The sequence below is a fragment of the Macrotis lagotis genome, chromosome X, assembly GCF_037893015.1.
Source record: "Macrotis lagotis isolate mMagLag1 chromosome X, bilby.v1.9.chrom.fasta, whole genome shotgun sequence".
In the NCBI taxonomy this organism is placed as follows: Eukaryota; Metazoa; Chordata; class Mammalia; order Peramelemorphia; family Peramelidae; genus Macrotis; species Macrotis lagotis.
This window is the reverse complement of record NC_133666.1, coordinates 53,034,554-53,059,041: the sequence shown is the minus strand read 5'-3', so window position 1 is coordinate 53,059,041 and position 24,488 is coordinate 53,034,554. Positions and strand designations below refer to the sequence as shown.

The following is a 24,488-nucleotide window of genomic DNA, read 5'->3' as shown; positions in this document are numbered from 1 at the left end:
GTGAGGTGGTACCTCAGAGATGCTTTTATTTGCATTTCTCTAATAAGTAGTGATTTAGAGCAATTTTTCATATGACTATGGATTGCTTTGATTTCCTCATCTGTAAGTTGCCTTTGCATATCCATTGATCATTTGTCAATTGGGGAATGGCTTGGTTTTTTTTTTTTAAATTAGACTCTTCTCTGTATATTTTAGAAATGAGTCCTTTGTGAGAAATACTACTTGTAAAATTGTTTGCCAATTTACTACATTTCTTTTGATCTTGGTTACAGTGGTTTTGTCTGTGCAAAAGCCTTTTAATTTAATGCAATCAAAATTATGTAGTTTGTTTTTAATAATATTCTCCATCTCTTCCTTGGTCATAAACTGCTTCTCTTTCCATAGATTTGACAGGTAAACTATTCCTTGTTCTCCTAGTTTGCATATAATATTGTTTTTATGTCTATAAACATAAGGTTTTTATATCAATAATAGATCAATACTTCTTTCATTGAAAGAAGTAACTATTGGCCATGGAGAATTCTATTTTGATTCTTTAATTCCTTCAATAGAAATTTAGTTTAGCATTCCATTATATAGAACAAAATTTGTGAACTACTGCAACCTTTCAAGGTTTGGAATCTTCTTCAGGCAATAACAGGTTTTATAGCTATCTTAGAGGCATTACTGGATACAAGGGAGGAAGAACATATCCACATACAGAAGAGAGCAGATTTAACAGGACAGGCCCTAGAAATACTTGTTAGGTCCATCTGATACTTGTTTCATTTCTGTTGCTGTCTTGGAAGTTGAACTATCATGGGGGTGGTTTCATTTTTGCCTCCTGTATATGTCATGTGTATATGTCAGTATGAGAATGTGTTTGGTTATCAGTATTTCATCATTTGTGTAGGCATTGTGTAGGCATGACTTGTTATATGCTGAACCTAAGCAGAAATCTAGCCAAAGCTATGAATCAGATTGGTGTAGGAGCGATTCCAAGAAACTTTGGGTTTCTGAGTCTTGATTTAGGTTATGCTTCGAATACTCCATTGTGAAAATGCTACAGATGGGATTTTAGAGTCTATAGCAAAACCTTGAGGTAGTAACCCTTTCTTCAGCTGCCATAATCAAAAGGTGAGTAAGAGATACTTTTAAGGCTTCCCTTTAGTGGTAGATTTGCCTTTTGGTGAATTGTATTAAACTCAACTTTAATGCTGTGGATGAGACTCATTGACTTGGATTCCAGCTACAACACTGTTAAAAAATGCCCTTTAATTTTTCTCCCTTAATTATTTTTCATAAATTATATTTATCCCCAAACCCTAATTCTCCTTAAATTATATCCTATGTCCTTCATTCTATTCAAGCTATATTCTCTTCTTTAGTGAAAATTTTAATGTTTTTTCTAATTTCATGTAATAACAATTTTTAACATTCATTTTAACAATTTTGAGTTTTCAAAATTTTCTCTCTCTCCCTCTCCTACCCTCCTTGAGAAGGCAAGAAATTTTATATAGCTTCTTCATGAACAGTCATGCAAAACAGATTTCCCTAATACTCATGCTATAAAAGAAAATGCAAACCCCAAAGAAAAAATAATTTTTTTAAAAAAAGTATGCTTTGATTGGCATCTAGATTCCATCAGTTCTTTCTCTGAAGATGGATAGCATTTTTCATCATAAGTCATTTGGAATTTTCTTGGATCATTTTATTGCTGAGAACAGCTAAGTCATTCACAGTTGGTCATCATACAGTATTGCTGTTACTGTGTAGAATGTTTTCCTGATTCTGCTCACTTCACTTTGCATCAGTTCATGTAAGTCTTTTCAGGTTTTTCTGAAAACACCCCCTCATCATTTCTTATAGCACAATAATATTCCTTCTTAATCATATACCTCAACTTGTTCAGCCATTTCCCCATTGATGGGCATCCCCCTACTATAAATATTTTGTACATAATGGTCCTTTTCTTCTTTCTTTGACCTCTTTGACATACAGAACCAGTAATTGTATTGCTGGATCAAATGGTATGCACAATTATATAGCCCTTTGGGCACAGTTCCATGTTGTTCTCCAAGATAGTTGGATCAATTTGCAACTAAAACATCAGTGCATTAGTGTTCCAATTTTTCTGCATCTCCTTTGAGATTTGTCATTTTCCTTTTCTATATATAAGCCAATCTGATAGATGTGGGGTGGTAACTCAGAGTTGTTTTATTGTGCAATTTTCTAATCAAAGGTGATTTAGAGCATTTTTATGTGATTATAAATAGCTTTGATTTCTTCTATATCCTTTGACCATTTATCAATTGGGGAATGACTTGTTTTCTTATAAATTCAACTCAGTTCTCTGTATATTTGAGAAATGAAACTTCTTTCTGAAAAATTTCCTATAAAAATTTCCTCCCAATTTTCTGATTTCCTTCTAATGTTGGCTGCTTATGTGATACATAGAACTCAGATTTAAGGATCAAAATTTGAAACCCATACAATTTCTTCTTCCTTCTGTAGCTGATCTTGGGGAATAGGATAATAATATTCACAGGATCATAGATATAGAATAGGAAAGGATCTCAAAGAACATTTTGTCCAGTTCCCTCATTTTACAGTTGTGAAAACTGAGGTTTAAGGGAAGTTAAGTGATTTGTCTAAAGTCATATACGTAACAATTATTGATTTATCAAGTATCTAGAACCAGTATTCTTGCCAGTGAACCATCTTGCTCACATGAACCCATATCTTAAAGACCTGAATTATGCTGGATCTTAAAAATAACAAACAAATAATTACTTTAAACCATGAATGAACTCTGTTAATAATAACAACAACTCACCAGTAATAATAAGAAAGTAATTAATGGCTGTATGCTTTAAGGTTAAATATTTTATGTGAGTGTTTGAGCCCCCCAACACATTGAGATCAGTTCTTTAGGAATTATCATCCTCCTCTTTTTATAGATGAGCAAACCTGAGGCTCAGAGGTATCATCCTCAACTGCTTTCTCTCTTTTTTAGCTCAGATTTAATCCTCCCCAGTGGAATAAATGCCATCAAATTTCTGTGACCTCCAGGATCCAAAACCAAATCCATTGTTTGGCATTCCAGGCTCTTCACATGCTGGCCCCCTCCTGTCTTTCCAGTCTTCTTATGCCTCCCCCTCCCCCCTCCTCCTCCTCCCCCAGCTGTTCTGTGAGCCAGTGACACTGGTTTCCTGGCTGTTCTTTGTACAGGATGTTCCATCCATTTTCAGAGGTTCCCTGGAATGCTCTCCCTCCTCATTTCTGTCTCCTGGGTCCCCTGGCTTCCTTCAGGTGTCAGCTCCAGTCTTCCCTTCTGCAACTCTAGCTTTCTTGATTCCCTCCCTCAATGCTAATGCCTTACCTCTGCTGATTATTGCCAAATTATCCTGTCTAGAGTGTGTTTGTATATATATATTTGCATATTATAGATATTTGCATATTATCTCTCCCTTTAGACTGTGAGCTCCTTGGCTGCAGGGCCTAGTTTGTCTTTTGCATTTCTTAGTATCTTCAGCTGGTAACACAGTACAGTATCTGGCATACAGTTGGCCCTTAATAAATGCTTACTGACTGACTGATTATAGAATGGACAATAGGAAATATTTATGTAATTAAAGAACTTAAATGTAGCTTATAAGAGGAGCAGATATATTCAAAATGGGAAATTTGTAAATGTGTATGTTTACAGTAATATTAACTTGAATGAGATGTTCTGTTTCACCTTCCTCCTCATTCCTCAGGTTTTTCTTGTAAAGAAGACCATTGGTCCAGATGCTGGTCAGCTTTATGCAATGAAAGTATTGAAAAAAGCATCTTTAAAAGGTAGCATCTTTATCAGTGTGACTTAAAAAAATCCTTTTAAAACTTGTTTTCTAATGCTTATATTGTGAGTATTTGTATCTTTTAGAAATTGTATCATGATTTTCCAGCATGTCTTATAAAATGCATGCTTTCTAATATGTATCTGAAGCATTCCTTTAATGTATATTTTTCTCTTGTTGAGAATTTTCAACTGGCAAAATCATGTCATTACCATTTATTTATTTGGAATTTGAGAGCAGTATAGTGTGAGAAAGCATTGGATAGGTAGTCAGAGGATTGGGGTTCAGGTCTGGACACAGATTACTTTGCTCATTCTGATCTCAATTTTCTCATTTCTAAAATTGAATTTTGATGTTTGTGCTGCCAAACTCAGATTTGTTCTGAGAATCAGATGAGGTGGTGAATGCAAAGTGCTTTGTAAACTCTACACTGCTACGTAGATGTGACTCATGCATAGAATATCACAGACCTCATTCTTTTTTCTCCCAAATTATTCTTTTATTATTCTTGTTTTAACTCTTCCATTTTCTTGGATAAATTTTTTAGAAGTTATGAATACAAAAACATTTGCAAACTGTTGTATACATTTGTTTTGGTCCATAGGCACATATGTTCATATGTCTCAAGCGGATAGATTTTATCCATCTCCTTTTTCTTTCTTTCACCAACTTATTTAAACATTTATATGTGTAGGTTGCTGAATACTTTTTAATTGATCATGTAGTTGTACTGTTTTAGACTATTCTGATTAAATATTAAAGCTGATATGTTAAGGTTTTCACTGAGATTTCTCACATTTCACCAAATTTTTGAAGACTAGATACGTCATTGACATAATCACAGTAAAAATTGGGGAACATTTCACTAATCATATAAGAGATGAATCTTTTTTTTGGTAGACCACTTCACTATAAGTTTTTTCAACTTTAGTTGAATTACGTATCAGTAAGTGTTGATTTCACCTTTATGTAGATGGGAAAAATTTATAGGAATGGGAACTGAACCTATGCTTTCATCTACAAGAAACTCTCTCCACCAATATTGGCAGATCAGCACCTTCACTGCATCTTGTAAGCCTGGAGAGTTGTGAGGGTATTTCAGAGTTCATTGATTTGCCCAAGATCACACAGCAGGTATAAGAGATAGAAATTGAAACTATATTGTCCTGTCTTTAAGGCCAGCTCTCTATATGAGGCCACACTGCTTTTCTACTATACATAGATACAAATAAAGGAAATTATTTACTTTAAAAAATTTTTAGTATTTGATTTTTTTGTTAAACTTATGTTAGGTAATACTATTACTGTGTTTTCTTTTCAGTTCGAGATAGAGTCCGTACAAAGATGGAGAGGGATATATTAGTAGAAGTAAATCATCCATTTATTGTCAAATTGCACTATGGTAGGTATTGTCTGTTTTTCACCATTTTTCTGAACTGTACTGTTCTCTGCATCTCCTTTAATAAGGGAGGGTTGAATATAATTCTAAGTCATCGAAATATTCTAATTACCAACTGTAGTTAGCTCATGTGTCACCCTTTACTCAAAAAAAAAGGAGAACATTGTGTTTATAGCATTGCGAGGTGGATTGCTGTTTTAAAGACAGGAATTCCCAAATAAATAGAGAACAAACATGTTAAATAATGACTATGGACAAGATGTCATTCTAAGTGCTAAAAACCCAAAGCTGAAAAATGGCTAGTCCTGCCCTCAAAGGGCTTACGTTCTACATTCTCTTCACCATGTACACAGTTAAATAGATTAGGTATGTGTGATGAGAGCAAAATAGAAAAAAAAGCCTGGAAAGATTCCTCTATGAGTCTCAAAGGAGCCGAAAATATTTATTCTTCTGTTATCTTACTCCTAAAGGTTGTTCCAGTTTCATGTGCGAGTAGGACATAAAATCAGTGATAACCCAGGCATTTTTGGTGGTTAAGACGTTGTTTCGTTGAATTTATAATGAGAACAGATATGAGTAATGTATAATATCTTGACATAATCCTTCTCCCCTCCACCTCATTCCAAACTTGATTTTATTCTCGTCAGGGTTTCTTTGAGAAATTATATATTTATGTTAACATTCATTTATGAATTTAGCCAAATGATATGAAGTCAGCTTTAAGAAGAGACATTAAATTTCTAATCTCTCACTGTCTGATTCCCTGATGGAAATCTGTGTACATAGGGAGTTAGTGTTCTGCCTCTTTCTCTCAAGCCTGATGTTGGGCAATAAATTATGCACCTCTTTAAAGGAAGAGAGTGATATGGGCAGTTATGCATGAAGACCTCTTTCTGGGAAGAGGAAAGTAGCTTTTGTCAACATTGAAATCAAATTTGAAATGTTAGCTGATGGTATTCCTTTAAAGGTGACCATGCCATTGAACTTTTATACTTGAGTATTTTTTCTTATAAACAGATTTCTGAACAGTGGTAAGCTATTTAATTTTTAAAGATTTTCCTCGTTAGTAAGTTTCTAATTTTTGATTAGCCTTTCAGACTGAAGGGAAGCTGTATTTAATATTGGATTTTCTCAGGGGAGGAGATGTATTTACAAGATTATCCAAAGAGGTAAGCTTTTACTTATAACTTGATACTATAGGTCCTTTAAATAGAAAAGGGAAAGATAGCTAGTTCTGCTAATAATATTCTTATAGGAAATTTTAGTCTAAATGATTTGCAAGTCTCATTGTATTTTACATACAGCATATGTCTTTTAATGGTGTCTTGCATCTGACTTAGAAAACATTTTGATGATTTATGTGAGATGAATTTCAGTTCTAGACTGTCTGGCAGCATGAATTTCTGGATAGAGTAAGCTGGGATGATGTTAGGACTCTGGACATGCAAGCTACTCAAGTCCCTTTGGGATTAGTATTTATGTTTAGCCTCACGTCTTACCTCCACATTTCTAAGTGGGTGAATATGGCGGGGGGGGGGGCACCATTGCTGTTTCTTTTAATTTTGGAACTTCTGAGTTGGCAAGAGGAAGCAAATGTGATTTTAGCATTCTTCAGATGACGAGGTTCTCAACTTCGTTACCACTCTGGATTCTTCACATCATGAGGAGAATCCATTGTATAGCAGATTCTGTTAAGGATCCCATATTTAAAAACCATATTATACTAGAGAAATATTAGCTTTTAAAATACTAATAATAATTAATAGTAGTATGTACTTCTTCACTTAGCAAAAAGACCTTGGAAAGATGATGTGGTGTTTTTTGGCAAGACATTGGAGTTACGTGACTTGCCCAAGGTCACACAGCTAAGTAATTAAGTGTCTGAGGCTGAATTTGGACTCAGGTCCTCCTGACTCCAGGGTCGGTTTTGGCAATCTGTTTTCTTCTAAACCAGAGGTTTTTAACTTGGGGTCAATGTATTGATTTTTAAAATATTTTGATTAGTGTATTTCATTAGAGAGTTCCATAAACCTGAAACTGCACTAAGACTTTGGAGGCATCCTGAATAATGGTTTTATTTGGTGAACCTCTATTTTTTATCTTTTACATTTAAACATATGACTGTGGGAAAGATTCCCCAACCTTCACTAACCTGACTCTCGGTGCCTATCAGCAATGCACACAAAAGTGAAGAAGTCCTGCTCTAAACTCTCTAGGTATAGATTCTCCAAATACAAATTGTCTAACTCACTGCTAGTTATAGGATATAACTTGGTAAAGTCAATGAAATGTGAATAATGCTCATCTTAGAATATTAATAGCCAGTACATTTAATGCTGTTCTCATAAAAATAAGTAACCAAGCCCTTCATCTATCTGGCAGGAGTAAAATGGGATCTGTAACCTATGGGTTTGTTTGGTCTCTAAATTATAGAAATCATAACTCTATAGTATAAACAGAATCTGTTTGTGGTTAATTCTTTCATAGCAATTCCACACTTATTGTATAAAAAGCATAATATTTTTAAAGGCAATAAATATGGCTAATTGTTTATATCTTATAGAAAAAGGTAAGTTTTGTACTATTCTCAGTTGCCATGTTTTCTTATTGATGATATTATTATGTAATATTATGATCTGTATTTCTAGGTGTGTCAGTTTTTTAAATAATATAGTCACTGGCACCCTCCTTGCTCCACCCCCCCCAAAAAAGTAAAGAAAACAAAAACAACCAAAACAGTGACCAGACTGGATCTCTCTTTAAGCCAAGAACGTCTACCAGATTGAATGGGTGGGTGGAGATGGCAAGTGGTAGTTGTAGATACAGATCTCAAAGTGCAGGAGTAGGGCTGTGGTCATAGCATCTATGTAACTCGTTACTAAGAGATTAAGTATTAAGTATTGTCTAAGCAAGGTAATAGGCTTCTTTAAGCACCAAATTGTGTTTCCCAGTTGGCAATATCGAGGAGCCAAGGTCCCTTGGTGTGTAAGTGACAAGGACCCTCAGACGTTCTGATTCTTGAGACAAGCTTTGTGGTTCTTTGTGATTCTCAAGACTGCCACTCAAAGGAAACAAGTAACATATTCAATTCAAGCAGTGTTACCCAAATAACCAAGAAGTAAATGACAATAATGTACTTAGGTTTCACAGAGAGGCAGTGTAGTACAAGTGACCCTGGACAAGTCACTTCACTTGAGTGCCCAGAGGTAATTATAAGTTGCAGAGCAGTTGTTGCTCTGCATTGGTAGGAGTGCACAACTCTAGTGATATTATAAGCCTAGTAAAAACAGTGTTTATATCTGCAAATTATTGAAGTTAGAAGAAAACACAGAAGCATCAGCTCTGCAGCAGAGTCCTTAGTATTAATAACTCCTGGGGGTGCCTTATAATTATTTCATGCCATAGTAATTCAGCTTCATGATAACAACTAAGACAGCAAGAGAGAAGGTTCAATTCAGAAAGCCCAGAGACATTTTTAAAACATCTTCATAAAAAGAATTCATAGAAAACAAGATTTAGTGTGTAAAGGAATGAACTTTAGTTTTTCAGAAAATTTATCTTTGTGTTAACTCATTCCCTAATGTTTCAACTGTTTGATTTTGAAAAGTAAACTATTAAAATGTGATTTTAGCCATCAAAACAGAGATCAGAAAGTAAATCTCTCCAGTTCTTATTAGGTTATGTTTACAGAGGAAGATGTGAAATTCTATCTCGCAGAACTTGCCCTTGCTTTGGATCATCTGCACAGCCTGGGGATTGTGTACCGGGACTTGAAGCCAGAAAAGTAAAGTAACCTGTGGGCCCTGGGAATAGTCACTGTTTTCGGAGAGTTTGAATTCAGTGTCCTTCTGTAGTCTCTACTATATATTTTACTTAAATTGTATGAAAAAAATTTTGTTAAAAAATATAAACTAGAAATCTTATTTCTTAAGTAATCTAGTAATCTATTGCTTCTAATTGGACTGGTCACTTTTATAAATTGCCAATTAATGGTTGAACTATTAGAGATTGGCTTTTTTAAAAATTAGTGTTTTATGCATAAATATTTTACTGTTCTATACATTGGTGAATGTGAATTTTAATTTTCAGCATTTTGCTTGATGAAGCAGGACATATCAAGTTAACAGGTATGTAAATTCTCAGTACAGTTACTCTTTCTATACTGTATATTTCCCTTATTTCAGTAACTGATTCATCTAGATTTATTTTCCCTTTTCCCATTACTTGATTTCGATTTATGTCTTACCTCTTTAATTAACTCATTTAAATGTTAAATAAGCTAACTCTCTGTCCTAATGGATTTAGGAATTGATAGGGTTAGGGGGGAGGGATGAAATGTACAAGGTAGATGCTGTCTTATTGAGACATATTTGTATAATTCTTCACCTGGGAAGGATTGCTAGTGTTTTAAAATCAATTTGACCCTAAATCATTTTAAGTAGGATATATAGAGATATATACATACACATATCTGAATGGATTTTTTGTGTGTAGGTATATATATGCCTATATATAAAAAATAAAATTTTACTTATCAAAATTATTTTTAAAAAGATTAAGTCTTGATGGTCTTTTCAGAAAATTTTGAGATCTATGCAGTTTAAAGGTAAGTGTCTCCAGAATTATTAGTGTTATAATCCACTAATCTGAGATAGCAACCTGGGCTAACACCATTGATACTGGGGTTCAAAGTCACTTTAGTGAGGCCTTTTGATTCATAACTTCACTTCCTCTTTTATGTGTGTGTCTTTAGAAAAAGCATATAGGGAATGGGATGATCTGGGGGAGGATAAAAAGGAAATGGTACAAGGTGAGAGTTGTATAGTGATATAGGATACAATTTGTATTTGAAAGTCACTTAGTTCATTGTGCAGTTAATGTCTTTCCTTTTGGGTTGGGGGTATTGGGGTACAGATTTTATTTCTTTTTATTTATTTTTTTTTACAAATTTTATCAAAGTCTATACCATATTAAGGTTATTTGAGTAAAGCAATGGTACCAAATGGTATTTTCTGATAGAGTTCTGATATAGTAATTGATTTCTTTACCTGAATGAAGTTGCTACCTTTTCCAATGCATCCATCATACCACTGCCAAAGAGATTTTATTAAAGTGGAGACCAGAATCAAATAGAAACTCCTCTTTTTGGTTTTTTAATGTTCTTCATGATCTGCCCCCTTCTACATTTCCACTCTTACTATCCATTCTCTCCTTTATGAGGTCCAACCAAACCAGTCTCGATAGTCTTTTTCACACATCATGCTCTATCTCCTATCTCTGTATATCGTTCTGGTGCTTGGAATGCTCTCCTTTTTTAACCTTTGTCTCCTGGAATCCCAGACTTTCTTTAGCAATAAAAATTCATATGCTTGCATATGAAAACAGTTAAAACTTCAAAACTTTTTCTAAGGTTTTTTGGCAGATGAACCAGTAAATTATGGTATTCATTAAAAAAGCATAAAATTAATTATATTTTGAATTTGAGTATTTTAGAAAGAACTAGTAAAAGTACCATAGTCAAGTACATTTTTAAAGACATAATACAGGGGAAAATGAAGAATTATTTATAGAATTTTTCATCATAGAAAATATTTTCCTCTACCATGAACTGTTTAGAAAAGACAGATACTTAATAATTCATTGGCTCCTGTAACTCCTGATTTTTATTTGTTTTTGTATTTATTTGTTATTTTTTTTGCAATTTGCTGTTGAAAAATTAGTATTAAAAGTATCAGTTTTGTTAGGATTAGACAGTATAAGAGAAGACCTTCCCTAGCATGAGATTCTAAGAGTGAGACTCTGTGAGCAGGCATTCAGAAGATTAACAGAGGAAGTAAAAGCATCCCCTTCTCTTTATCCCCCCCCCCCCCACTCTGCCTCCTATCTCTTCTCTCTAAGAAAAAAAATAGGCAATACTCTTTACAAGACTCGAAGGTATATTTTTAGCTTGAGTGGAAGTAATGGGAGAATTAAGCTGAGTATGTTTACATTTTGTTAATAGATGGTACGATGATAATTAATCTTCTTAGGGCAACAACGCAAAAGTAGTTCACTGTAAAGATGAATACACAAAATGATATTGAGAATATAATGATAATTATTTAATGAAAGTGAAGAATAAGTAAATGCTTATGAATATCCTAAGACACTGAGTCCTTCTCTACAGTAAAGCATGCTAAAACAAATTTTGCATTTTCTCTTTTGCCCTCTAAATGCCCCCCTCCCCTTACCCCCAAAGGAAATATTGAAATGGCTACCTCCAGTTTGGTCTGAGGTAGCAAAACTTAGATCAATAGGGTAGGTTTCCAAATGTGTAGTTTGTGTATTCTCATTTTGTAAAAAGTTATATTTGTGAGTGGAGAACTAAGAAGCATATATTTTGGATACTTTGGGGTTTAAATGTACACTTCTCAAAGCAATCTTAAATGTATGTAGTTTGTGTAGAAATTGTATATTATGTAGAATTTCCTAGTGTTAGTGTTCCCAGATCTAGACTCTTTTCCTGTATCTTCCTTTGAAGAGGAATTCTCTGTATAACCATAGATATGGAGTTTTGACTCCATATCCACTTATCCAATTGATTCCTATAGTCTGGAGGTCTTCAAATATGTTTTTTATAACACTATTATTTTAGATTTTGGACTCAGCAAAGAATCTGTAGACCAAGAAAAGAAGGCCTACTCATTTTGTGGTACAGTAGAATACATGGCTCCTGAAGTGGTAAACAGGCGAGGCCATTCCCAGAGTGCTGACTGGTGGTCATTTGGCGTATTAATGGTAAGCTTTCTGCTCAGTCCCTCAACCAACACTTATTTAGCACCTATTTTGTTGCATTACTTTTCTGAGTTAAGATCAGAGAAAAAGAAAAAGTAGTATTTTTTTTTTAACAATTCCTATATACTTTTTTGTGGAGAGTGGAGATGGAGGAAAAATTTGACAATTTATGATTATTAAAAAGCATCTTTTGTACTGTGTTTAGTTTTGTCCGAAAGAAAATTAGCTTTCTTTTTGTTATGATCCTGTCTTTATCTTGTTAAATAAAGTTGGAAATGGTGGTGCCATTCTCAAGACTTCAAGGTCCTAGTCTAGAAAGAATCTTAGCTTCTAGAGTACAAGAAATAAGTATTGAACAACTGGATAGTAGATTGTTATACTTCTAGTTGCTACCGCAGGTTTTAGCACAAATATTTTTAGCGTGTACATGCATGTGCATGCACACACACATCTGAATATTTCTGTGAGGTCTTAACCCATCAGTATATTTATAATTTCCTTAGAAGAGAGAGTGTTTTTCACTTAGTATCCCCCATTATGTCTAGCATGGTGCTAGTCGTAAGTAATATAACAAATACTCTTTTCTGTGCTTTGGAAATAAATTTAAGTACCTACTGTATACCCAGTACTGATAGTCATGTATGACATTATTACTAACCTCCCTTTACCTATAGTATAGTTGGAAAGACAAGACATTCATATTGATATGTGCATACATACATGCATATAAACCATTCATATATGAACACTGAGAACAGTGACATGCAGAACTGTTTAGTGCTCACCATAAATGCAACAAGATTCAGAGAAGGCTAAGGGAAGGATTTAAATCACTTGTAATATGTGTAGGAGAAAGCTTGCTTGAGAGGAGTTGAGACTTGAGCGCAGACCCTTTTTTTTCTATTTTTTTTATTAAAGATATTATTTGAGTTTTACAATTTGTCCCCAATTTTACTTCCCTCCCCCCACACCTCCACGGAAAGCAATCTGTCAGTCTTTACTTTGTTTCCATGTTTTACATTGATCCAAATTGAGTGTGATGAGAGAGAAATCATATCCTTGAGGAAGAGACAAAAAGTCTAAGAGATAACAAGTTCAGACAATAAGATATCTGTTTTTTTCTAAATTAAAGGGAATAGTCCTTGAACTTTGTTCAAAGTCCACAGTTCTTTCTCTGGATACAGATGCTATTCTCCATTGCAGACAGTCCAAAATTGACCTTGATTGTTGCACTGATGGAATGAGTGAGTCCTTCAAGGTTGAACATCACCCCCATGTTGCTGTTAGGGTAAACAGTGTTTTTCTGGTTCTGCTATCTCACTTAGAATCAGTTCATGCAAATCCCTACAGGCTTCCCTGAATTCCCATCCCTCCTGTTTTCTAATAGAACAATAGTGTTCCATGACATACATAGACCACAGTTTGCTAAGCCATTCCCCAATTGAAGGACATTTACTTGATTTCCAATTCTTTGCTACCACAAAAAGGGCTGCTATGAATATTTTTGTACAAGTGATGTTTTTACCCTTTTTAATGATCTCTTCAGGGTATAGACCCAGTAGTGGTATTGCTGGGTCAAAGGGGTATTCTCATTTTTGTTGCCCTTTGGGCATAGTTCCAAATTTCTCTCCAGAAAGTTTGGATGAGTTCACAGCTCCACCAACAGTGTAATAGTGTCCCAGATATCCCACAACCCTTCCAGCAATGATCCTTGTCCTTTCTGGTCATATTGGCCAGTCTGAGAGGTGTGAGGTGGTATCTCAGAGAAGCTTTAATTTGCATTTCTCTAATAATTAATGATTTAGATCAATTTTTCATATGGATATGGATTGCTTTGATCTCCTCATCTGTAAATTGCCTTTGCATATCCTTTGACCATTTGTCAATTGGGGAAATTACTTTTTGTTTTAAAAATATGACTCAGTTGTCTATATGTTTTAGAAATGTGTCCTTTGGGGTGGCTAGGTGGCGTAGTGGATAAAGCACCAGCCTTGGAGTCAGAAGTACCTGGGTTCAAATCTGGTCTCAGACACTTAATAATTACCTAGCTGTGTGGCCTTGGGCAAGCCACTTAACCCCATTTGCCTTGCAGAAACCTAAAAAAACAAAACAAAACAAAAAGAAATGAGTCCTTTGTCAGAATCATTAGTTGTAAAGATTGTTTCCCAATTTTCTACATTTCTTTTGATCTTGGTTACAGTGGTCTTGTCTGTGCAAAAGCTTTTTAATTTAATGTAATCGAAATCATCTAGTTAGTTTTTGGTGATGTTCTCCATTTGAGCAGGCCCTTTTGAAATCTGGGTAAAATTTGGAAAGATAGAGAATATTATTATGAGGAGTAATAGTATTAGAAAAGAGAAGAATGACCACAGCTTATAGATAGGAGCATTAGCACGGAAAGTGTGTGTTTTGGGGCTTGTGGGAAATGAGGTTGAGTTGGTAAGGTAGGATCAAGTTCTCAGAGGGCTTTGAAAACCAAGCCAGAAGAATTTGACCTGAATGATGTAGATAATAGGTACTATTAATGGTTCTTAAGCAGGTGAGTTATAAAATAAAATCTATTTTTTAGGAAGGTTAATGTTACAGTGTTATGTAAAATGTATTAATTATTGACAAGACAAGAGACAGAAAAACCATCTAGGAGGCTGTTGGAATAATATAGGAATGAATTTAGGGCAGTAGCAACTATAAAAGGTTTTTTTCTGATGTGACACAAAACAGGAACGTAAGTGAGAGAAGTGTCCAGGTTTGATATTTAGAATTAGGAATCCTCTTCATAGAAGATTAGAAGCCATGAGATTAAAGGAGTTCGCCAAAACTAGAGGGAGAAAACAGGATTGAGGCCAATCCATTATTAAGAGTTAAATAGGACTAATTGAAATTTTAAAATATTTGTATATGTATTAACAAAGAAAAAGCTCTTTCATGAATTGTGGCACTACATAATGTTGAGTCTTCTCCATTTTGTCTCTGTTTATCTTCTTTCTAAATACCATTTTAGAAAATTTATTTCCTTAACACCATATATAATTACCTTATATCTTAATATTTTATTGTGTTGGTTCTCCATTTTGCTCAGTTGTAATTTTTTAAAATCTTTTTCATTTTTTTTCTAAATAAGAATAAAATATCCTCCTATCTGGTATCTTTAAATGGGAACATCTAAAGTTTCTTAAATCTTGAATGTCTATAAATTTTGTATTTAAGTATTCATTTTCACTTAATCATTAAATTCTTTGGAGTAACTCAGTTTTATTTTAGAAGAAAAATAATGTGTCTCTGAGGATTTACAGGTTTCTTTGGAACTTCCAAAGGTGAGATTGCAATATTTAATTGTTTTAACTTGTCACCATTGAGATATACAATAAGAAACTAGGAATATCAATCATTAAGTGGTTTCTAGAAAGTAAGGCATATTTACTTTCTTGGTTCTACTTTGGTTCCATGATCATAATTTGAAAAAAAAGTTATGTATCCTAAATCATCCTTACTGGATTTCTGGTATTTTTTGTTTTAGTTTGAAATGCTCACTGGTACTCTGCCTTTTCAAGGGAAAGACAGAAATGAGACCATGAATATGATATTGAAGTAAGTCTAACTCTTAAATTTATCTTTTGTACACCATTACACACACACACACACACACACACACACACACACACACACACACACACAAATTAAGATAAAAATAATATTTTTAAGTATAAACTGTTTTCTTGCTAATAAAGGGAACATTTTACCTGCCAGTGTGAAAAGTACTCAGTAAAAAAAGTCTATTATATGGTAAGTTTTAAAGTGCAGATTGTTGTTAAGTCAAATTTCCTAAAATTTTATTTTCCAGAGCAAAACTTGGAATGCCTCAGTTTCTTAGCCCTGAAGCACAGAGTCTCCTAAGGATGTTATTCAAAAGAAACCCTGCAAATAGATTAGGTATTCTTAAGTTTTATGGTTTTTCTAGCAAAGTGTACTGCTTATTTTTCTAGGTGAATGATAATTTTGATTTATTTGATCAAGCATTTCATCAAATTTGATCAAATGATTTATTTGAATTTAATCATATTCATTAACCCTTTGAATTCTAGATTTTGCTATTGAGAAAATAATTGTTGAACTTTCTGAAATGTTGAAGGATGAGTATTCTAGCTTAATCAAATGTCTTGGCTGGTAAGAGATTGCCATATATACATCAGCCATCCATTTTTGAAAGAGTCATAGGATCCTAAGGAAGGAATCTTAAAAATCATCTAGAAATCCTTCCTAGTAGAAGAATCTTGTCTGTCATGTACATGACAAATGGTGATCCAGCCATTCCTTAAACACTCTCAGGGCCAGCAAATGCTATTGTTAGAAAGCTGTTGGACAGCTGTTCAATCAAAAGAACTTTTCCTTCATCCAGTAATTTCTGCCCATTGCATCTCAGAGTAACAAAGAACATTTAGATTTTTCTCTTCCTAGTGACAACTCTTTGGACTTTTGAAGCCCTCAGTCACGTACTCTTTGCCATCTCTATGCTTCATGTCTCATTTTCCTTCAGTTATTCTCATATGACTTTGTTTCCATACTGTTTGTCCTCTGTACACATTGTAATTTTTTTAAGTGGGATGCCCTGACACAGTACTGTGTGTTCCAATGAAAACATCTTGATCTCTGGGGCTAAGATGACATTTTACAAATAGCTGGAATGACCTTATTGAATTTTCCTCTAACCAAAATTCTCATATTTTCCCTCTGATTTCTGAACCACTCCTAGGGACAGTGGGAGAGAGCTGTAGGACTAGAGAAAGACAAGTGTTGCTCTCTATTTTCATAAAAGGAAGAAATTGAAAACTTTAGTCCAACAAATTTGTCTGATTCCCAGGAAAACTCTGTAATATATTATCAAAGAACTAATAACCATCTAGAAAAGGTAGTAATGAGCACAAAGAGCCAGCATGGCTTCATTAACAGTAGGAAGCCTAAATTTGCTTCATTTGCTTTTTTAACAAGATACATAAACTGGTAAGTCTGACAATTGCTATAGATACTATGATCCAGGTTTTAGAAAAGCATCTGACCTAGTCTCTCCTATACTCTTTGTGTTTGTATATCTGGTACCTAGCACAATGCTAACACATATGCCTGTTGACCAATTCAATTCTTGTAGGCAAGATTAAAAGATATGAGCTAGTTGGTAGTATAGGTAGGTGAATCTTAAACTGAATGACAGAAATAAAAAACTAGTCATTAATAGATGTATAGCTACTTGGGAAAAAGTCTTCAGTGTAGTGTCCTAAGGATCTGTCCTTGGCACTGTGCTGGTTAATATATTTTTATCAGCAGCTAAGATAAGGGAATTGATTGCAACCTTATAACATTTGTAAATGGCTTAAATCTTACAAGGACAGCTAACCCTTCAAATGGCCAAATCCCAAACTATCTCAACTGGCTAAAAACTTCAACGGTTAAATTGAATAGGGCTAATGTAAAATTTTACGCAAAATTCTGTTGTATGCCAAAAGGAAACTTGATAATCTCATAGGTTATTTGGCCATCCTGCACTACAATACTAATTAAAAGTATCTATAAAAATGATACCATGAAAATCATTGTAGCCTATGTACCAAGATGATTACTAAGGATGAAAGGGAAGAAAAATTCAATGAATGATTTGAAAAAATACTCCAAAATAAATCAACATGCCCTCTGACACTTTATGACTTTGATACTAAGGTGGGAAGAAGGGGAAAATTAAAAGAGAATTGTGACCTAGGAAGAAGGAATATGGGAGATCAAAGACATAGATTAGATTCTTCAAGAGAAAAATTGGTAGATGTTAAACAGGTTGAGAACCAAATAATATCTTAAGAGATTAAAATTGATTTTGTTTTAGGAAAATACTTGTTATTGATTAATCATTCTCCTGGAGTCAAGGAAGTGTGTCAGTCAGTCCATTGACTCATCAGAAGCAAAATCAGAATCAGCTACAAAATAACAAAGAATAATAATGATTAAAGGATATGCACGCCTGAAACAGATGAGCCCTGAACAAGCACTTGAAGATCAAAAATAGGAAATCAGAGACAGAAATACTGACTGCAATAATTTCAGCCAGTGTGATTGAATTACAGGATTACAGTGGGTCTACTTGGCAGTTAGTGACATGAGACTGCTGCTTGGGAAAGAACCTAGGTCTGGATCTGTAGACCTGGTAGTCATAAGCATAGTGATGGTAGTTTACTCCTTGGGAGCTTATATAGTCACCAAGTTAAGAGGGTGAAGTCAAAACAGAAGAGAGTAGTTCAGGAAAATCAAATAGAACACTCACAGTTAGTGGTTATGGCATAGATTATAAATTAACAAAGGAGACTGAGGAATGGTAAGCTGAATAGGATGAGAAATGAAAGAGAACAATCTCTCAAAAACCCAAAGAGAACAGGACATTCTGGAGAGGAGGATAGTCAAGAATGTTAGGTGCTTCAGAGAGGTTTATAAGGGAAGAGGCCAAATTTTTTACACTTGACAATTAAGAGATTATCAGTAATTGAAGAAATTTAAGTCGAATTATTGACCCTTCTGTCAGTTCACTAAGAAACTTTTGGTATTTATATCAATCCATTAAACAGCCTTTTGGGGGTGCTCTTCTTTCAGCTGATAGAAAATCATATAATCAAATGATTAATACTTTCTCTTTTGTCTTTGAAGATTGAGATTTTTTCATGTCTTGCTAAAATCATCATATACTACTAGTCTTTGTCATTTCTCTGAACTACCAGCTTCCAGAATTCTTATCTTTCAGAAAAGGGAATATGAACTAGTATGACATAAGTTATTCTTAACTCATGCTGATTACTGGTGACTTTTTTTCTTTTCAAGTGCTCACAAACACTTCCTCTCTTTCCTTTTTATAGCTCATCTGGACAGTAGTCATGTTTTCCCTGAATTTTTATGTTACTAATTTTCTGATGTACAGGGTATAATGCCCTGTGTTCCCTTCTTTCTCTCATTGTGAACTTCAAAATGGCATGATCATTTACTCTTAAGATTCATACCACTTCTACCTTTTCAGTTAGTTAGTTTTTCCTCATTGGTTAAGGTTAAGTCCAGGATAGCTATTGACTTTCAATCCTCTTGCATGTTGTAATTGTCAGTACAACAAAACAAGTGGGAAAAAATCTCAGTTATATTTTTAGTAGAATTAGCTTTCAGAGCTGTCTACACTATACCTTGTCTCTCTGCCAAGATTCATTAACAAAACATTATCCATCTGACCAAGCAGTCCATAGTGTTCACCCCCAAAACAAATAAGCATCACTTATTTTATCTTCCTTTCGCTAAAATACTATCCACTAATTTCTTTCCTTAAGTTTGCATATTCCCATGTAGGGGTCTACCTTCTTAACTTACAATGCTACTCTTTTTTCCCTTTTGCTAGACATTTCTTTTGAACAAGGTATTCCTTTCCATTTCTACATTTTAGTCATCATTCCCATATATTTATTCAATCATCAAGTGTTTATTAAACTGTTATGCTAGGCACTAGTGATATAAACACAAAGAATTAAAATGATCACTACTTGAAAGGAGTTTGCATTCTAATGGAATATGTATAAAATTATATTTCAATTTAAGTTGATTGTTAAATTTTCCTTACTCTGTACATTGGCTATGAGTAGTCTTATTTAAAACAAATAAAACGTATTTAATGCCACACCTGTATTAATGATAATTTAATCGTTCTATTGATTTAGAAGATACTTCAGGATCTTCAACAGTGCCACTGGAAAGGAATTGTGAATATCCAATATCATTGTCCCAGGGATATACAGAAATTCTAGGTGATAGGGCTGCTTGATAAAAGTATACATACTATAGCTATCCACAAATGAGAGTTAACACTTATGAAATAGAATAGAATCTTGAAATGGAGTAATAAGACCAAGAAAATCATGCCAATAAAAATTTTTCCATTTTTAAAGGAGCTGGTTCAGATGGAGTTGAAGAAATCAAAAGACATCTTTTCTTCTCGACTATTGACTGGAATGTAAGTACAGTACAGTCTAGTTTAAATTAATAAATAATTCTTTTAGCCTTTGTCAGAGGATAACTGTATAGTAATGAACAAAATAGATTGGGAGAAAATATTTGTGGGCATTGCCAAGTAATAGATACAAACTCTGCTTAAATTGCCATGTGACATTTTAACTTACAGGTCCATTATAAAATGACTATTGGCTTGAATTTTTTCCAATTCAGTTTTATCCAGCTTAGTAGGTCAGTAGATTCATGGTTAATAGACTTTAAGCTAATCTTTTGTGGTAGATCTTATTTTCCATCCATAGCAATATCTCATAGTGTGGTATAGTGGAGAGGTTTGAAATTGGGACCTGGGCTCAAATCCTGGCCCTGCTTTTTACTAATTGTGTGACTTTAGGTAAATTGTTTAAGTTCTCTGTGCCTCAGTTCTTTTACAAGTAGAATGAAATTGTATTAAGATGATCTCTTCCAGTTTGTGAATTTCTGCTGTACTATAAAGCTCCTAAAACTTTTGAACCTGTCCCTGTAAATGATTACTGAGGGAAAGAGTGAGGTGAAGACAATTTGTAAAGAATACTATAATTGGGGCGGCTAAGTGGCGTAGTGGATAAAGCACCGGCCCTGGAGTCAGGAGTACCTGGGTTCAAATCCGGTCTCAGACACCTAATAATTACCTAGCTGTGTGGCCCTGGGCAAGCCACTTAACCCCGTTTGCCTGGTCAAAACCTAAAAAAAAAAGAATACTATAATGGAATAGCAAGATGCTATTTAAATCCAACCTAGCATATTTCAGTTATTAGGATTAATAGAAGAGGGATGAAGATAAAAAAGTAATTTGAGTTTCTAACAAAATGTTATATTTAGAAAATTTTTAAAGAAGTTAAGGCCCTCAATAGTTTAGTCTTCTTTTAGAAAATCTAATTTCATTGTTTTTATTTGTCTCTCAACTCTTGTTTTCACTTTCTGGGTATATAGTCATCCACTAAAGTGCTACTCCGATGCCTCATCATGGTGAGGAGATGACTTTGGGTTCTTGAAAGCTTTGCCAGTAGAGCACAAGCTCTGGCAGGTTCTACCAAGTTTGACAAGCTTTAGTTTACAGGCCTGGCAATGGACTTTGTGTCTGTTGTCAAAGGACCATCATAGCTAAGTTTGGAAAGGTGTATTATCAGAGAATTGGCCATGAGTTGATGACTTTTTTTGGCTACAGTAACTCAGAGACTGTTCTTATAGGCATGGAGGAATTGTGGTCTGTATTTCCTTACAGTGAAACCACAGACCCTTGAAGAACTGAAGTGTATATGTGATATTTGTCACTGTAGCATTCAGATATTTTGCATAACTGAAGAATTTGTTGGTGACTTTCTAAGATGGGGATGGAAATGAGAAACCACCTGTCCCCTTGGTAATAATATCTGCCTTGCAGGGCAAGTACCATAATGCATTGCCTTTACTTATGCCTATAGAGACAAAAAAAATATAACCAAGTTCAAAAGTCTGTAGTACGATATCTTGAAGAACTACAAGATATAAATGGTATTCCATGAAGATTCAACTCTCAGTTTTTGTCCCTCTCTTTATTTCTGTCCTTCTTTTCTTTCTTCTTCCCTACACTGTCTCTTTCCCTTAGCTAGTCACAATAGTGAACAAAAAGTATTTTATTACTTTTTTATTGAAAAGCTTTATATGCTCTCTTAATTTTACAAGAAAATAAATCAAGTGTTGTTTGTTTCTCTAATTAACATTAAAGTGGCTTTATTTCTTGCTGATCTGTGATTTTGTTCTACATGTAAGTGGTTCATCAATAGAAAAAAAAATTTTCCACGCTGCCTTTTCAGACTTTTTTGTGTATCTTTCACTGAAAAATAAACTTTATCCAGTTGTATTCAGTTGGACAAAGTTTAATTTAAGATTTCTTTAATATATGTCACCTTAAAAAGCAAACAGCCTGTTTTCTTTTATATTTCCTAGGTCATAAAAAACCCCAGAAAATATTTGAGATTCTAAGTATATTTCAAGTTTTCAGGTATCACCAAGTATGGTTGAATTTCATATTATAGAAATGGGATTTATATGGTAGCCTTTGATTTCCAAATCCTTGAATTTTGCTAGTTATTTCTACATGACTACACGGTTATGTGTTGTTATCACTAGGGAATTAATCCAGTTTTTAATAAAATTTGAAATTCAATATTCTCATCTCTTGCAAATGTAACCTTTAGCATCTCCATGCTCATTGTGTTCCTTGGCCTACTCATTGAGATCAGTACATTATCTACCAAGTTTAATCACCTTATTTTATTAGCAGCTATTTGGAGTCTGTTGAAATTTGGCTGGTAAATCTAACCTGCAATGTCCCATTTGTTCTTCATATATTTTCATTTTGGGTAACTCATTAAAATTAAGCTGTGATTATTATCCGCTTTAACTTGGAAAATTGAACAATTTGTACATGATAATAAGTTTTTTTGCCTACCCCTCTACTGCTTCTTTTAGAAATTATATAGAAGAGAAATTCAACCCCCATTCAAACCTGCTTCTGGAAAACCAGAAGATACTTTTTGTTTTGATCCTGAATTTACTGCAAAAACACCCAAAGGTAATACACATTTATATGGATGAAATTAGGTCTTATTAACAAACTAGTTAATAAACCAGCTTTTAACTCCCCAGATCAACGTTAAAAGGATGTAAAGATGGAATGTTAAGGTATCATTTTGTGTTAAATCATATGCAAACATGCCTGGTTTTTGTATATAGCGTATACACGTTTCTTAGAAGAATCTGAGGATTGTAGCAGTAGAAGTCACTTTGCAGTTATTTAGAACCAGACCAGGTACCAACCACCCTGCTCAAGCTATTGCTTCATCATTGCTGTGGGTTACTATACTGTTTCCCCAAATAAGGCTCAGAAGACTTTTAACGAATCACTTCTGTTTAGACAGAAGTCTTTAGGAATGAAGGTCAAGAGGAATCTTCAAATAGGAGATATTTAGAAGAGAAAGATACACGAGATGGGGGAGAAGGCTGGCTTTTGGTCATGAAATGTGTGTGTGTGTGTGTGTGTGTGAGAGAGAGAGAGAGAGAGAGAGAGAGAGAGAGAGAGAGAGAGAGAGAGTGTGTACACACATATTTTTATCTTGTTTTATAAGTTTTTTTAGTCTTTTCAATGTTTTGGTAGGGAGAATTTGAAAGAGAAGTAATACCTTCTATATTTCTTATTGAATTTTTTTTATTTTTATTAGGCTTTTTTTTGCAAGGCAATGGGGTTAAGTGGCTTGCCCAAGGCCACACAGCTGGGTAATTATTAAGTGTCTGAGGCTGCATTTGAACTCAGGGCCTCCTGACTTCAGGGCCAGTGCTCTATCCACTGTGCCACCTAGCCGCCCCAATACCTTCTATATTAATGATTTTTTTTAATGTAATACATTTTGTTTTAGTAGAATTGCACTTTTATCATGATTTAGCTTTAACTGAAAAGAGTAGCTTGTATGCTGTGAAATTTTTTTAATTTTTATAAAATTTTTGTGTTTGAAAACTAGACTCTCCTGGAGTTCCACCCAGTGCTAATGCACATCAGCTTTTCAAAGGATTTAGCTTTGTTGCAACTGCTGCCATAGAAGATCAGAAAATTTCTCCCCTCACAAATATATTGCCAATAGTACAGGTAAATCATGTCTAATTGATTTTTATCCTATTATAGGATTAATTATTTCCTTGAAGAGCAAAAAGAGCTTGAATTTTAAAGCATGTCACTGCCAACCTATATTAAAGGCACCATTCATAATAGTGGTTTATTTTATTTTATTGTACTTTATTTTATTTTTTAACTCCACATTGGGGAAAATGGCAAGTAATGGTCATACTTTTAAAAATCAAAAAATATTCTTTAAAAAAATAAGCAATATGACCCTTGCAGTATGGTGATTTATTTACTTTTGACTTTATAAGTTTGTTGATTATTCTTGTTTAAAGAATCCAGAGTGTCTGTAATTTAAACTTGGTTCATCATTCGTTTAATTCGTTTATATGGCAAGCATTGCTTTCTTTCAACTCAGTGTTTTTGTATGGTTTTTGAGGTTTCTGTTAAACACAAAGTTAGGAAATAGACACAGAGTGTTGTGGGAGATCAAGTGTCCATTCTCCTTGATGGACAAATATGTTTTTAATGCATTATCAATTTTTCCCCTTATTTTCTCAAAGCAACTACATGGAAGCAGTACACAATTTAATGATGTGTATGAACCAAAGGAGGACATTGGTGTTGGCTCCTATTCTGTTTGCAAGCGTTGTATCCACACAGCTACCAACATGGAATTTGCAGTGAAGGTATTGTCTTCAAATAAGGCAGGGAGGTTGAGAGAGAAGAAAAAATAAAAAAGAGTTCACCTCTTATTTTGGAATAGGTTTTACCAGAATTTCTTTTGAAGAATAGAAAATTTCATATTTTTCATTATAGCTTTAAAAATATGTACTTTAAA

The 24,488-nt window shown here is 34.1% G+C and overlaps 1 protein-coding gene across 2 annotated transcripts in view; it reads left to right on the top strand.

Moving 5' to 3' along the window:
- Positions 1 to 24,488, top strand: part of RPS6KA6 (ribosomal protein S6 kinase A6) — a 105,942-nt gene that overhangs the window by 44,560 nt on the left and 36,894 nt on the right. For both annotated transcript variants that reach the window (XM_074208385.1, XM_074208384.1), the window contains exons 4-15: positions 3,741 to 3,822; positions 5,143 to 5,223; positions 6,310 to 6,389; positions 8,898 to 9,004; positions 9,310 to 9,347; positions 11,855 to 11,997; positions 15,512 to 15,582; positions 15,836 to 15,924; positions 19,950 to 20,014; positions 22,504 to 22,606; positions 23,550 to 23,674; positions 24,211 to 24,336. In XM_074208385.1, the coding sequence (XP_074064486.1) occupies positions 3,741 to 3,822; positions 5,143 to 5,223; positions 6,310 to 6,389; positions 8,898 to 9,004; positions 9,310 to 9,347; positions 11,855 to 11,997; positions 15,512 to 15,582; positions 15,836 to 15,924; positions 19,950 to 20,014; positions 22,504 to 22,606; positions 23,550 to 23,674; positions 24,211 to 24,336 (1,110 nt within the window). The remainder of the gene's footprint in view (positions 1 to 3,740; positions 3,823 to 5,142; positions 5,224 to 6,309; positions 6,390 to 8,897; positions 9,005 to 9,309; positions 9,348 to 11,854; positions 11,998 to 15,511; positions 15,583 to 15,835; positions 15,925 to 19,949; positions 20,015 to 22,503; positions 22,607 to 23,549; positions 23,675 to 24,210; positions 24,337 to 24,488) is intronic.